Genomic DNA, 17,750 nt, shown 5'->3' on the forward strand with positions numbered 1-17,750 from the left:
TTGGCTCCATGACGTTGAGCTACAACATACGTATGCCCTAATTAATACCTTATACCTAATAACATTAAGACTATTAGTATAAAACACTCATATGACAATACCTATTTCTGCCCTAATAAAGCATAATATTATTACAAAAATACCTAATAAAATCCTATACTGCTATGAACGAAGCTAACAACGCTTTTGTTCATAGTTTACCTAACCCATACACACACGTGTATACACCGCACGTGCGCCCACAGTATCGTGTACCCAAACATTCGCCAGGTGCAAGTGTTGGCCATCCTTGTTTCTGCTGCCGTATACTGTATATAACGCTTACTCTGATTGGATGAAATCCCATCGCAAAAACGTACTTGAACCAATCAAATTCTTCATGCATATAAATTACCTACGAGGATTTTACGATGAGTTTGCCCACGGGTGATAAGTGTAGCGTAGTGTAGTGTGATCACTCGTGGGCGTCCGACGATGGCTATTCAGATAAATTATGTATTTCTAGCGACAATGTAAAAGGTTGCGCGTACTGTTTTTATACTTGTGAAAAATTGCTAAACAGAGTTTAAAGACAAAAAAAGTTCAAATCTGGTTGAGATTCGTGACAACAAGAATATATTTCATAGAATTGGCAATTTTTGGATGTTAATCGTAGATATGTAAAGATGTATAACATATGACGGATTGTTATCTTCCTAGAAAACAATAAGATTATACAATGTATTCTAGAAGTAGAAACGTTTTGAATGACAGATGATATGCCCCTGCATGTAGTTATGTTAATTAATATTACGACAAAATCTTAACGAGATTACTTCTTTCAGAACAGCCTATTAGGCTAACAAGTACTAAAGGGACCACAGAATCAAACTAAATATATAGATTTATGCCCTTTTAGGACAGAAGATTTCACAGGGAGGTGAATGTTTCGGAGACTGCTGGTTGGGTATTTAAGTTTCAAAAAAAAAATATTATGTGGGTTGGGCAATACATGTAAATATAGTTGAAACCTCATTTTAGACTATTGATATAAGTTTTGCTGTTATTGTTGTTTTTTAGAAACTTTTATTTTTGTTTCGGAAAGGTGACTGGCTATTAAATATAGACCATCTTTAATATTAATGAGAAATGTACGTTTGCACATTCGGTTAATGGTTTTGTTATATCAGATATAAGCTAGAATAGCACATATTGTATCAACTATACTTTGGATTAAACAACAGGAAAGACGAAATAAATTGACTACGTCATTGTTTGTAGAAAGACATATCAGAACGCCTACCTCTATATTACATACTACAGATTTATTCTGCCCTTGTGGGTTATCGATTGAGACGCTATTTGTTTGCGAGTTTGTCTTTTGTCTAAAAAATATTAACATAACCTTATAAACACAAGGACAGATAACTTTGTAATACCGTATAGCCGGCTATTTTCGCGGATCAAATTCTCGCGATATGGGTATTAAAAGTAGATATTTTCGCGGATCAAATTCTCGCGATATGGGTATTAAAAGTAGATATCATTCAACTATTCCTCATTAATTCGCGGATCAAATTCTCGCGATCATAGCAATGTGTTGCCAAATCGCGAAAATATCGTCTGGGTGAAAATCTCGACTAATGGAAATGAATAGATAACAAAAGTAGAATAAACGTTCTTTGTGTATTTACAAATTGTCCTCTTCTTACATTTTTCCCCCAATCTCTACTAAAATTAGCGTTTGTATGTATTTGTTTGAAGTCAATTCATTTATTGATTTTTAAGGTGTGTCACTATCAATGGTCTTGATTTTGAGTATGTGGATAATCCCTTGAATAGATGTGTCCTTCTGCAACTTGTGTTGTACTTGTTCATTCCTTAATGCGAACATTTGTTAATGATTCGCTCACTTTCTGTTACCATTCATTTGTCATTATTACATCTCAAACTAACCAAACCATTGTGATGCCTATTATACACTAATTGCCGTCATTGTGACGTCACTTGTGTGGTTACCTCAACTGTACTCTGTCAAAATGGCTGCTCCTTTTGATTTAAACTAAACATCTCATCGACAAAGACCCTTGAATGAATAAATAATTCATATATAAACATTAACCTATTGGCTTCTATAGTCGACGAAGATGCCATAGATTTGCAGACAATAATTTCATAAGATGCCATAGATTTGCAGACAATAATTTCATATTGTGCCATATAATGCTAGACCACATAAGATATAGCTGTCATAGAGAAATTTGAGATGTTCTTTGTTGTTATATAATTGTATATTTTACCTATAGATGTGTTGATCAGTTTAAAATCTACCCTAGGCATTGTGGTCTTATTTTTGTGGAGTGACCACCAATTACATATAGTATTCACATGTCAAAGTGTTTATAATCTTCCTTGAGGCAATGGTGCCATTGATAAGCTTAAGTAGATATATTTCATATCAAACTGTCGATATATTGTCAAGTCGTTTAATTGTGATAATATCTTTATGCTATTAATCTTGATTACATCCGGGTTTACCTATTGGACAATGGTCATTTTATTATAAAAACTCATGTCTGATTTATGAACATCAGTTGGATTTCCAACCTTCAAGGCGGTCACTACGGATATTTCTTGGATTACCAGATAGTGAACTGTGTGTGAACATTATTCAAATTCGGAACTTTTATAAGGTGGATCGCCATCTACGGACAACTAATTCGGTGTCTACATATTGGATTACCAATACGAGTGAACTTTCATTTTATTTCTATGTAATGTGCCACATATGTTGATATGTGGGAAAGAAATACAATACAAGAGAAAATCAAATTCTACTTGAATTCTTCGTTTTGTGTCCTGTGATTTATATAATTACCAACGGTCCGAACTGAACTTGAAAACAACACACATTTTCTTTATTAAATATCGATTGTCTGCAAAGCTCCGACTTTTAAATAGACCGTAGATTCAAGAAATATGATTGAATGTTTAAACAGATATTGATATGAATAAGTGACTTTGATATAATATTACTTATAATATTTTTTGTTATTGCATATTTCCCCTTTTCATTCTAAGTCATATTTCTTTCACTTTTATTCACTGTTTTAACATGCTAATGACTAACACATTGTCAATACACTAACCTTTCCACTGCCATATACTGTTGATCTGATAAGATTCTATTAACCGGTCTAAGGTTATTTGCTTTCCTATTAAAGGTTTAGCGGAGATTGACTTATCGCACAGGCGGCGCCAGTGATTGTCATATTAAGATATCACAATTACCTGACAGCACCTCCTCATCTGGCCGATGTGATTAAATAAAGACTAAAATCAAAAGATATTCTTTGTCATAGAGACCAACGAACCTAATCCATTTCCATACACAATAGTTGTGGCATCTCTTATTAAAACTACGGATTTAATAACCGCTTTCATGTTATAACATATAAGTTCTCATATAACACTAAATATAAAAGGTTGGTTCCTTCCGTTCAAACTCCCAACAGGGTTGCTGTGTTGAAATAAGACGCATTCTGAACTAAAAATCCTGATATTCTAATGTTTATAATTAATTATTATAGCAATTGACACTTTGTACCTAAATTCCAATACTATTTTTTAAATCTTAGTTTAATTTTCCAGATTTGTAGCATTTGTTACCTTGGGATAATTATCTGTCAGAAATATCTTCATTTGATAAACATGTATGGAAATTTGAAGTATATATCTGTGTTTGAATTTCTGAAAAACAAGATGCGTGACATTTAACATTTCAACAGAGACAGTCTAATCTTGACTATCAGAGAGGAAATTTTACAAATGCCAAATGAAACCCACATAACCCATTTAAGATATGTTTTTCGTCATAGCTTTCAATATAAAATGAAATTGACTTGAGCTAAACTAAAATAGGTGTTGACACGTATGAATAAAATGTCAACACAATGTGGCTATATAGAGATGGATACCAAATTAATTCCGAGGTGAACGTTCTCTGCTGTGATGAAGACATCGAGTTAAGTTCCTTTAGACGAGACACGTCACAATCTATAAAGTTTGCGGATTCGTACCAGTTATTATAAATTGACACGGCACTGCCAAATGAAACGTGTTTGGATTTTCCCATGATGGAGGCACACATATGAAAAATACACTTCGACTATAAATGTCTAGTGTTTTTGGTGTTACCAATGAGCTGGATATTGATTTAATATCTAAATAGTTCCTAGTGATTTCATCGTATATAAATACTCTCTGTCTTGTTTTCAACAAAGAAAACATTTCGATGACAAATGAATATCTTGAGTTTGTCATCTTGTATCCAAGTGGTACCGGTACAGTTCTGCTGGTACGGCGCGTTCTATTTGAGATACAGCAGATTCCCACAAATGGAACACACGAACAGTTTCTGCTCCTACTTAGTGTTCGTTAATACGAAAAAGTGACGATTGGTTTGTCCATAGTCATTATAGTGTGACCGAGTGGGATTGCTAGTCGGTCATTGATAGCCAATCATTGAATAAGTACATGTAATATCAAATGGTCAAGACAATGACACGTAACTTGCTCATACCGCAGCCTCCCAAACCCAGGCTACATACACATTATATTTCATAAGGAGAGGTTTGTCTTAAAATTGCTTTTGTTGTAAATAGGCCGTTAAACCTATCAACTAATTATGTATGGAAATTATAAGTGAAAAATAAACCCATGTGTTCCAGTAGCATTAGCGTATACTGTATAAAATCTGTATATTAGTGTCTTGTCAATATTGCTTTTTTTCCCTTAATTGTACCATGTTTGTTGGTCTTTAAATATTTTGAAAATCTATATTGGTCACAAGCCCTGCTGGTCAGTTATCTAAAAAACCAAGGGACAAATTTGAAAAAACAGCGTAAAGATCAAGTGTATATCATACACACAATATTCCTACGTCTGCTTTCTTGTGATTATGACCCCTTTAACATCAGGATGGAGTGGAAGACGTTCGCTAGGTATGCCATCCACGCAGTGATCGACACTTCAACCGCTTAATAGCTAAGTAGATTAGTAATGCTGGCGACTTTATCGGCGTACAATTGACAAATATTTGTCAGGCAATGACTGTTCTGATAACGTTTCCAGCTTATCAGATACGGAATCAACTGTGTCACTCTTCATTAGCCACAACCACTAACACAATGGATGTTTGACACGTAACGTAAATTATATGTGATCGCTAACGATGATAGTGTATTCTTTATGTTGAAGTATTGAATAACCACAGTTAACAGGTTTACAATTACAGTCAAACCTGTGTATAAACACCATCCAAGTTAAAGGCGGTCTTTATCGCCAGGTGGTCTTCTATACATAGGTTAATTTATGTTATAAATGATCATTGGGTAAGCTTAAAATGTGGTTGTATTATGCGTGTGATCTTTACACAGAGGTGGTCGCTAAGGTAACTTTGACTGGTCTCACTAAGCAGGTGATCTTTATACAGAGGTGGTCGCTAAGGTAACTTTGACTGGTCTCACTAAGCAGATGATCTTTATACAGAGGTGGTCGCTAAGGTAACTTTGACTGGTCTCACTAAGTAGGTGATCTTTATACAGAGGTGGTCGCTAAGGTAACTTTGACTGGTCTCACTAAGCAGGTGATCTTTATACAGAGGTGGTCGCTAAGGTAACTTTGACTGGTCTCACTAAGTAGGTGATCTTTATACAGAGGTGGTCGCTAAGGTAACTTTGACTGGTCTCACTAAGCAGGTGATCTTTATACAGAGGTGGTCGCTAAGGTAACTTTGACTGGTCTCACTAAGCAGGTGATCTTTATACAGAGGTGGTCGCTAAGGTAACTTTGACTGGTCTCACTAAGTAGGTGATCTTTATACAGAGGTGGTCGCTAAGGTAACTTTGACTGGTCTCACTAAGCAGGTGATCTTTATACAGAGGTGGTCGCTAAGGTAACTTTGACTGGTCTCACTAAGCAGGTGATCTGTATACAGAGGTGGTCGCTAAGGTAACTTTGACTGGTCTCACTAAGTATGTGATCTTTATACAGAGGTGATCGCTAAGGTAACTTTGACTGGTCTCACTAAGCAGGTGATCTTTATACAGAGGTGGTCGCTAAGGTAACTTTGACTGGTCTCACTAAGTAGGTGATCTTTATACAGAGGTGGTCGCTAAGGTAACTTTGACTGGTCTCACTAAGCAAGTGATCTGTATACAGAGGTGGTCGCTAAGGTAACTTTGACTGGTCTCACTAAGCAGGTGATCTTTATACAGAGGTGGTCGCTAAGGTAACTTTGACTGGTCTCACTAAGCAGATGATCTTTATACAGAGGTAGTCGCTAAGGTAACTTTGACTGGTCTCACTAAGTATGTGATCTTTATACAGAGGTGATCGCTAAGGTAACTTTGACTGGTCTCACTAAGCAGATGATCTTTATACAGAGGTGGTCGCTAAGGTAACTTTGACTGGTCTCACTAAGTATGTGATCTTTATACAGAGGTGATCGCTAAGGTAACTTTGACTGGTCTCACTAAGCAGGTGATCTTTATACAGAGGTGGTCGCTAAGGTAACTTTGACTGGTCTCACTAAGCAGGTGATCTTTATACAGAGGTGGTCGCTAAGGTAACTTTGACTGGTCTCACTAAGCAGATGATCTTTATACAGAGGTGGTCGCTAAGGTAACTTTGACTGGTCTCACTAAGTAGGTGATCTTTATTCAGAGGTGGTCGCTAAGGTAACTTTGACTGGTCTCACTAAGCAGGTGATCTTTATACAGAGGTGGTCGCTAAGGTAACTTTGACTGGTCTCACTAAGTATGTGATCTTTATACAGAGGTGATCGCTAAGGTAACTTTGACTGGTCTCACTAAGCAGGTGATCTTTATACAGAGGTGTGTCGCTAAGGTAACTTTGACTGGTCTCACTAAGTATGTGATCTTTATACAGAGGTGGTCGCTAAGGTAACTTTGACTGGTCTCACTAAGCAGGTGATCTTTATACAGAGGTGGTCGCTAAGGTAACTTTTGACTGTGTCTCAGGCTAAGGTATTGTGGTCTTTAAACTTTATACAGAGGTGTCGCTAAGGTAACTTTTGACTGGGTCTCACTAAGCAGATGATCTTTATACAGAGGTGGTCGCTAAGGTAACTTTGACTGTCTCACTGTGTCTACAGAGGTGGTCGCTAAGGTAAGCAGATGATCTTTATACAGAGGTAGTCGCTAAGGTAACTTTGACTGGTCTCACTAAGTATGTGATCTTTATACAGAGGTGATCGCTAAGGTAACTTTGACTGGTCTCACTAAGCAGATGATCTTTATACAGAGGTGGTCGCTAAGGTAACTTTGACTGGTCTCACTAAGTATGTGATCTTTATACAGAGGTGATCGCTAAGGTAACTTTGACTGGTCTCACTAAGCAGGTGATCTTTATACAGAGGTGGTCGCTAAGGTAACTTTGACTGGTCTCACTAAGCAGATGATCTTTATACAGAGGTGGTCGCTAAGGTAACTTTGACTGGTCTCACTAAGCAGATGATCTTTATACAGAGGTGGTCGCTAAGGTAACTTTGACTGGTCTCACTAAGTATGTGATCTTTATACAGAGGTGATCGCTAAGGTAACTTTGACTGGTCTCACTAAGCAGGTGATCTGTATACAGAGGTGGTCGCTAAGGTAACTTTGACTGGTCTCACTAAGCAGATGATCTTTATACAGAGGTGGTCGCTAAGGTAACTTTGACTGGTCTCACTAAGTAGGTGATCTTTATACAGAGGTGGTCGCTAAGGTAACTTTGACTGGTCTCACTAAGCAGGTGATCTTTATACAGAGGTGGTCGCTAAGGTAACTTTGACTGGTCTCACTAAGTAGGTGATCTTTATACAGAGGTGGTCGCTAAGGTAACTTTGACTGGTCTCACTAAGCAGGTGATCTGTATACAGAGGTGGTCGCTAAGGTAACTTTGACTGGTCTAACTAAGTAGGTGATCTTTATACAGAGGTGGTCGCTAAGGTAACTTTGACTGGTCTCACTAAGCAGGTGATCTTTATACAGAGGTGGTAGCTAAGGTAACTTGGACTGGTCTCACTAAGCAGGTGATCTGTATACAGAGGTGGTCCCTAAGGTAACTTTGACTGGTCCAACTATGTAGGTGATCTTTATACAGAGGTGGTCATTAAGGCAGGTTTCCCTACATTACAAAAGTACAATGACCACAAAAAGCTCAAAAATAAAGGTTGTTTTTAGGCATGCAACACAAAATGTTATTTTCTACCATATCTTCACTAGTAATACTGATTTATCTCGTGAAATAAACTTATGTCGTATGAGACCATATCACACGGCAACCCATGCAGTACAATCTCTTGATGTCATGGCGTAAAAACAAAATGACCAGTTTCGCTGTAAAATTTCAATGTAATTGTCAGAAACTAGACTCGTATAGTTGTAAAGAACGAAGTCAGTGGTTTGCGTTAAAATATTATTTTTCACTTGAAACACGTTTTTATCAACCTTTTTCGCCGTATACAAAGACAAATACAAAAGAAGCAAATTGATTTCCAATCACAGATTTCTACTTAGTCAAATTGACGAGATATTTTTAATGCGAACATTGTAATAATAACAACGAGGTATGAGAGAAAAATATACGCAGAATAGTGATATTTTCTACCCTCAGGATTACAAAATGTTGTGCCACGGCACTTTGACATAACCTACATATGTATATCTTAGAGACTGTATCACGTGATTACACATGCAATTCCTTTCAGTCATATCATGGCATCAAAATAATGGCTGTCTTAGAAATATACATAAATAAACAGGATAATGATATTCTACCTTTGGGGTCACAAAATGTTGTGCCTTGGCACATTGGCATAGCCCAGATCTGTATCATATGGTTACCTATGCAATACATTCACGTCACATCAAGGCATCAAAATAATGGCTGTCTTGTCGGTGACATTTCAAAACCTTTTCAGAAACTAGGCTATGGATTTAATGCGAAGGACGCAAGCAGTGGAAAAGGTGTTAATAGCATTGTGCATAAAATAAAATAAATTGATAATCGATTTTCAGTCATAGTTTTCGGTGTTAATGCTAGATGAATGTTCAAAATGATGGGATATGTTTATGGAAAATTGCAGTAACAACGGCCGTTTCAGTCGGTATATAATGCCAGCCGCTGGTATCAATAAGTAGTGTGGTCAAATAAAAGGGTATAATATATTCAAAATACATTTTATCACATAACTGGTCCGTTCAGCCATGGCATACGGTCATGTCATAAATATCGTAAAACACATAATAGCACTATTATGGCGTCACATATAGTTTTGACTTTATAATCTACATATGACGTCGCATCATTGTCTCAGTAGACGGAAAAGTCACACCCTAACCCTAACCCTAGATCTAGTGGCGAATTTAAAACTTTAACTGATATAATTATTTTAACAAAAGTATATGATAAATAGAAGTATACACTCCTGACTATTTAGTTTGAAATTTATCACGCTCTTAAGGCTCGTGACATCAAATGATTGAACTCGTTTGATAAATTTCATATTACACTCATGCAAGATCTTCTTCATACAGGTTCAGAAGGCATATGTTTTCTATATGGGTAAATATAAAGAAAACATAACAACTCAACAACAAACATCTAAGTGGAACTTTGTCGTTCGCGCGGGACCACGAACACGAATGCAAATGTTGCCAATTGTATATAAATGAACCTACATCAGCACAACCTGTTGATAGCGGATTTTTGTATTCGAAAATATGTTGAATATATTGTAGACAAGAAAAATAATATTACAGTATAAATGTCAAATCAGACTTTATGTTAACTAAAGCAAGTAAAAGGAAGTAATATGGGAGATATGCATTTATCCTAGCAATTCTTTGTAACAATAAAAAACAATATTCAATTCAGAAATCGAAAAAGATGACATAACGCTGATAATCTGAATACAAATACGGAAAATATACAGACAGACTTTCTTATGTGTTCATGTTAGAAACCCTACAATGTAAACAATTTTGTTTATCTCTTTCAGGCTCCATAGAAGTAAGCCTTTAACCATATTACTTAATAAGATTCTTCCAAACGAGCTTTCGAGGAAAGGTCTCCCTTTTCATAGTTTCATAAATAATTACGAAGGCATCGAGTACGATATTTTTATAGCAATATCCTCGGTAAGGAAATACATATAGAAGCTAATCACGTGGAGTTCATTGAACTTTTACGGCGAATCAATTTGGTTAAACAGAATAAGGATGATTTTATTATCGGTCGCATTGAATAGATATTTCCATTTTCTATTGAACTCAACCTTCATGAACCTACCAAAGCTTACCATTTTTACTGAACTTTATTAATGCAGCATGGGAATGCAGTTGCCAATCTTAAATCTTTAAAACATAATTATCTCAACTTGTTTCAAGTACTGCTGGTTTATGAATTATCAATAGATCTGTTATATTTTCATATGAAAAATTATTTCAGCTTAAAAATCATTTATATAGCTTAAATTCCCACACTTCGATACTTCCGTGCTAGGTTTGCAATACAAAATGAAAAATAAATATAAATAGTATTGCGAATCCTTTATTGGTTTTCTTTTGGATTTAACGTACTATTAACAGCTAGTTTCATTTAATGTGTGCAATGTGTTGCGGTCTGTATGTTTTGAAAAGCTGTGGTATATTTGTGTCTCTTTGTAATAGTGTTTTAAGAGGATGTGTTATATTTGTGCTGTGTCTCCTTGTGATAGTTGAAGTCTAGCCCTTTTTAAAGTGTTATATCAAGGCATAATTTCGTTATTATTTCGTTGTTTTAAAATCATTTTTCTTTTGTTTGTACACATAATGCATTATTGATTGAGTTTTTCTGTTGTTCTTATTCTTTACTTATTTCACGAGAAATTTAAAAGTAGCCTTAGAAATAGGTTATTATCATTCATTTTAAAATCATATCTCAATCATATGGAGGTTTGACAAAAATATCGTTTATATTCATTCGCATGAAATTGCGGTATTAGAAGTTCCATAAAACATTCTTTAATATTTAACATTTCAAATACATAGTTTGATGGCTTGCCAAAATAAACCCAACGAAGATAGTGTCGACAAGATATTATGTCGATATTCGTGCTCTGTATGTCGTTGAAATTTTTGACGAAAATTTTCCTTTGAATTAATTATACTTCATAAAGACGTAAAACTCATTACATTGTAGTCTCTATTAGGAAAACCAGTAGGAATAATCACGTTCTAAGAGCAAAATTGACATCTCTTTTTTTCCTTAATGAAATGCCATAAAATAAATTTACAGATATATACATATTTGGTGCATTGTTGTGTGTTTTGTGATTAACGTTATTGACAAACCCAATAAGGGTAAAATACCTATACTGGGCGGTCGATATAACTTTTCGGACTCATTCCAGTGAAATGGATATTTGTTAATTTCTTTGTTTAACTAATTCATCTGAGAGTTAGTATATTGATAATACTTATTTTACCAAGAAATATATCTTTAACAGAATATGCGACTAAAGTAATAAATGCATTTTCTTACAGAATGACATCTTTTCTCATTTATTTACTTAAGTCCTGGGAATAAACTGTTGCAGAATTGAACATATAATCCTAACTTCAACACAATATATATATAAATTAAATATTCTTTATCGCGATATCTGGAAAATATTTGTGCCGTCTAAAGTACCTTCAACTTAATTTTGCGTAGAATTTACTTTCGCGATTTTTTCAACGTAAATTCGCGAATGTTTATTTTCGTGAGTTAACATCTACATCATTTATATTGATCACCAAATCCACCCGCAAACGGTTTTTTTTTCGTGAAGTTGATCGGAATTGAAATTTTATAATATAAATCAGCGAAAGAAAGTTAAAGTAAATAAGGAAAAGGGGTTTACATCGTATTCTCTTAAATTCGATATGTTTGAGTCATGTTCAGATCGGTTTATATATTGTTTTGCATATGAAAAATCCATTGCATATGTACGCAAACATCATTAAGCTCTACAGTGATATGTTTAACGTATTAATCAGTACTTTTATCTGACGGTCCAAGACGTGTTTACTTCTATTGATCTGTTAATTATATCAAAATTGCCAAATTTTACTAGTTTCACGTAGAAATGTGAGTCGGTTTGGATATTTGATGCCCGATTGGAATGCGCAAACATTACGCAAAAACATCATAACAATTGCTCAAACAAACTCGCACAATCACTGTTTAGCTTTATCATGCTGATAATCAGAAGTTTCTGAAATATTGGTTAGTATTCCTGTTCAGACTTGATGACTTTCTTTTATCCCTTTGCCAAGTACAAACTATCATAAAAAAGTGGTGTAATATTTTGATTCTAGTGTTTATGTTAAACATCTGTGTTCTAAAACGGAAGTAACACCATTTTGGAACTTTAAAAAATATGAGACATTTGCTTTTATATTAAAAATATTATCTCTGGAAGTTTCTCAATCAGAATGCACGTACATGTTATTAGGTCTCTAAATGATTCATCTAGCTAGTCTAAAATAACAGTATTCTAGAAAACAAACTGAAAAAGAAATAAATATCGAAGAAAGGAGGGAAGAAGCATATTCCCTTGGCGGGTTACACAGAAAGACCCACTTGTGATGCATTAATTATTGTGAAATAATCCCGACAAACCGATATCTTGCATTTACTATCGAATTGTTATCGCTTTCATAATTAATGTTCAATGCAAAGATAAAACTATAAACATTCATAAGATTCATATCGTAAAATGTTCTCTAATTATCATTATTATTTTTGCTTGTAAACACTATTGGTACTACAATAATGTGTTTTCCTATTTCATTTTAGTTTATATACAAAATTTCGCGGTTTATTTAGAGTACACTTTATATCTTGACACATAACTATAAAATTTGTGTTTTCATACACAGGTAGAATCATGTATACACTTCCTTTCGTATTTTTCATTCAAGCGATGAACTGCATTCAGTTCGAAATGATAGGAGGAGAACGCCAGATGGAAAAGGACATATCAAATGAAGCGCGCGAGAGCTTTGTATTGACTTTGCCGTTGTCAGTTGGCATTTATGCTCTCATATTTGCCAACTGAATGTAGTTCAATACTTATATTTATATTTAATAGTAACCTTTGATTAAAATCTCGAGAAATTTTGCATCTAAACTGAAATTTGTTATCGTCAAGAACGGAAAAGCCATTTCAACTGCCTCCTTGCTTGTTCTCTGGCACGACAACGGTGATCAATATAAAGATGGCTTCAAAATCGGCAAATGACATGCAGTTCATACTCTCAACAACGCCAACTGCCTTTGGTAAAACTACATAGTGGGGTTGTAGTGCACATATGTATGATCCATCAAACAATTGAAGGTACCCCTTATCTACAGGACTTGGGAGTGAGATGGTACGTAATAGGTTATTTACCAAATGCAACTTTTTAGACGAAATATTTTTATCTTTTTAGACAAAATATCTTTTATCTTTTTAGACAAAATATCTTTTATCTTTAAAAAATATAAATCGATATTTTCGTTAATAATAATATTTTGTGTCATATTTGACGACGCATTATTTAAAAGCACAAAAATAATAAATAACTACAATTACATTGTCGACATTAAATAACAATGTGTTTAACAAACTGTGATGGTAAATTTGATAATAGATTATATTGAAGCTACCATAAGGATAACAAATTCATTTAATTTTTATGTATCATTTTTCATGGATATGTGTCAAGAACAATGGTGGTCGGAATCTAGATATCAGTAAACATCGCTAATTAGCATATTCATTAATGTAAATATTACGAATTTGATAAAAAAAATTACAATTATCATTCAAAAACATACATGAAATCACATCACATTAAAGAAAATTTCCTAACTACATCATTCCACAATAAAGTAATAATCATCGAAAAATAAATGTGAGTTCTCAATAACATTAAATCTTGCGCGATATCTTGAATTACATTAAAAGAAGTAAAATAACTAGGGGAACATTAAAATAATACACTTGATGAAGTTCTAATAGGTTTATGATATATGTCTTGAGTCAAACATTTTCTTCCCCGTTCGTCAGACAGACGTGCGCGTCGCTTTCTGAGATCTGAAGTGAGTGAGTAAGGACAGTGAAGAGAAAGGTCTACCCGGACTGGGACCCGTGGGGGTGAAATGTAAACATGTCGGGTATGATTGAATATCTGTGTTTGAGCTAGAGATAACAGAGAATACAAACATATACTTAACGGGGATTACCCTGTATGTGTGTATAGCAGGCTGAGGGATACAGCATTCATATTGTTACCGAAACCTATCAGTTCAAATGTGATTTTCATAATAACTTTTTTGAGGCAGTTTTGGATATTAACCTAAAATGAGCTTGTAAGTAGACAATTTTCTAATATCTAGTATTCATGATTTTTTTTTAAATCTATTACTAATATTTTATCCAGTTTCAAAATCCAGTCATATTAGGGTTTTGCATGTTAAAATGTTATGCATTAATAACATTATAAAATATCTTTTAATTTTGGCTTTAAATTAAAGCTTTTATCGGGTTATTTTATTTTCAGTTTAGAATACATGTGAATGTAAGGACTTTCTACTGATAAAGTAAATTAAACTCGACAGATAATTTAGTAGATCTTTAAGAAGAATGGCTGAAGTTTCATAATGGAAGTAATAAACCAGATAACGATTTGAGATAGGGAATTATAAAGTTAAATATATATCATTATACGACAATGCTTGGACAACCTAGTTCATTTGGTTTGTTTATCATGAACAGAAAAAGAAGATGAAAAGAGAAATGTTTATAGTGCAGCATAAAGTTTTATTAAATCGTCTTTACATACGACTTTTCAATACTGCATATTGAGGAAAATAATATAATTGATTGCAAGTACTCTCATTTTCAAAGAAAAACCTAAATTTCCATGATGTACAGAAAGAATAAAAACAAACACGTTTGTGGAAAGACATGACTACATGCATTGAAGCCCATTAAAGTTTGATTACAAAGTAAATGTATACAATTATTTATTATTTTAATGATTATTTTGTTTTTCCCTCTACCCAGGTAGTGTGTAACGGTGTTGTTCCTTGTATAGTCTTGTGTTTTACCGTCTTGAAGCACATATTCAAGACGTGAAGACGGTTCATAATAAGAATGGATATAGAAACGGAATGTAAGTCGAGAATCTATATATCTTTCTATAATACATCCACATCATTCCACGGCAGACATTGAAATATTTACAAAAATGATTAAGATGGGTATACTATTTGCTCAAAAGCACAGCCTAAGTTCTTTGCACAGTGTATCCTTGAATATATAAGATAATTGTATGGTATTTTATTATTATTCAACGTCATGCACATCCAATATACAGTAGACAAATAAATGTTAAACTTCCATGTCTGCCAAAATTATATAAAATATCAATTCTGATATATACACGTACAATCAATTTGATTAAATTCAAATATGATAAATACGATTTAACACTATGAGACACGAAATAGTGTTATCATACAAAAGTGTAACCGCTCAAGTTAAGTTTTCTATCAATTTGTCTGCTATTCAAACGTACATATGATTTTTAACTGCATTAATAAATGATTCAGCATTGTTATTTACTAATGAGAATTATATACATGAAAACATGTTTTGGATATATACACCATTTTATCGTATATTACAGGTGAGATTAAGAAAGAGGCAGGTAATACTGTTTCCGGTCAAGGATCAAAGGACAGAGGATCAAATAAAATTGACCCAAGGTCAGTACAAATAATCCCTTAAGAGAACCCTCACTTCAATCACATCAGCAAACATCCACAACCTCTGCCTCGATTCTCTCCTTTGTGAACGTCCAATGGGCAGTATTTCAAAGAATCGTAAAATATCACCATCTTGATATACACAATGAAGTTGTCGTAGTCAATTGAAATATTTGATACTATTCAACAGTACAATACCTTAGCCTGGCTTTAATTTTGTTTTGAGTCGAAAGATTAAGAAGCAAGAGCATAAACTGAGTTTCTGAATCGTATGATCATTATGGTATTATACACTACCTTTGCGGTAGAATACGTCAGACACAGATGCAGTGAATCAACTAGATGTGGTTGCTGAAAAGAAAGGAAACATAAAAACAGAGGAATGATTTAACGCCTAAATTGATTATAAGGTGAAGTGGAAGTGCAATGTAAGAGGATGAACTTGAAAAACCAGAAGTGTAACAGTTTAAAAAATGGAAGGTTTGGTGGATACATCAAAGGAAACAAATAGGATTTTGTAAACAAAATGATAGAAATAGAAGTGTGTCATTACAAATCATTTATAATAAATTTCATAATGTGATAGCTGTATTGGTTCAGCATTTTTCAGATGGAAAACATTAGATCAATTTTAGGGTAAAACAATTAATGACAAAGATATATAGAATTTAATACAGAAAATGTCAAGAAGAATCGATGATAGCAGATAGATAATATTCCATTAATTACAGAGCTGGGACCAGACAAGTAAAAATACTATACTTTCGCTGTGCTTGTGAAAATTTGATCTGCAAAATATTGAAGAATGGTTCACTCATATATGCCCCCGAACGCCAGAGAGCAAAGAGAACAAAAATTTAAAGCAGCTAAAATTTAATTTGCTCGTAAATGACCGCTTAAACGATTTAACAAAATCAGACATAAAACGTATGTATTTGAAACATGAAAATCATATGGTAGACACATTTGTATAAGAAAAACACACGTGTTATGACAACAATGAATAATAAATATGTAAATACTAAAACAAAAACTATAGTGATGTCATCATTATGAAATTTACATCATCAACAACGGGAATACATTGTACAGTACATTAAAAACCGCGAATGTGACACAGTGGCTAAATTATTATGCTATACATATATACGTATAACAAATTTTAAGAAAAATCCTTACGGACGAAATCCATAAGAAATTAAAACAATAACGACTGACTAGTTCATTCAAGGGAGCTCTACTCAGTCGTTATTGTTTTTATTTCTTACGTTTAAAACGTATATATACGTATACAAGTAACTACTGCCAAAAGAAATTAATTATATCATTCAAATAATGATAAACAATAATGTAACGGAATAAACACAGAGCTTTCATGTTTGTCATGGAAAGTAAAGAAAAAAGGAACGAATGCTATTTGTTCTCCTTGATTACCTTAAAGCAGTATTCATAACTTTTTAGAAGTTTAATCTCCTCAATTCATGAAATATTTCTATTTTTCTGATGAAATAATAAGAAAAAATCATAAGAAAACAACTATGGTTGTCATTTTTATCGATTTTCCTTTGAACCTTTTATTTTCATTTTAATTAAGCATTGATGTCACTATTTTTCAATTTTATCGGGTTATGAAAAAAAGTGTTTGCAAACTGTGTGAATCCGCGTAGCAAACAATTTGTTTTTCATACCCCGATAACATTAAAAAAAATAGTGACATCAGTACTTATAATTAATTTTATACTCTATTTGATAAAATCAAGTATGTTTAAATGTAACATTATAGTGGTTTTTCAAGGGATTCTTTTTTTCGAATCAATATGCAACGTCAATGTCTCTATTGTGACGTCACGATAATTGTCATCACTTGTGCCGTATTCACCTGAATATTTTGAAATCTTTAACTATTTTTGGACAAAACAATATAG

The 17,750-nt window shown here is 33.7% G+C and overlaps 1 protein-coding gene across 1 annotated transcript in view; it reads left to right on the top strand.

Moving 5' to 3' along the window:
• Positions 1-14,309: 14,309 nt before the first annotated feature.
• Positions 14,310-17,750, top strand: part of LOC138335264 (uncharacterized) — a 41,624-nt gene continuing 38,183 nt past the window's right edge. Inside the window, exons 1-3 of the mRNA XM_069284269.1 lie at positions 14,310-14,424; positions 15,122-15,230; positions 15,747-15,825. Coding sequence (XP_069140370.1) covers positions 15,212-15,230; positions 15,747-15,825 — 98 coding nt within the window. The 5' untranslated portion in view covers positions 14,310-14,424; positions 15,122-15,211. The remainder of the gene's footprint in view (positions 14,425-15,121; positions 15,231-15,746; positions 15,826-17,750) is intronic.

Source organism: Argopecten irradians, chromosome 11 (genome assembly GCF_041381155.1).
Source record: "Argopecten irradians isolate NY chromosome 11, Ai_NY, whole genome shotgun sequence".
Classification (NCBI taxonomy): domain Eukaryota; kingdom Metazoa; phylum Mollusca; class Bivalvia; order Pectinida; family Pectinidae; genus Argopecten; species Argopecten irradians.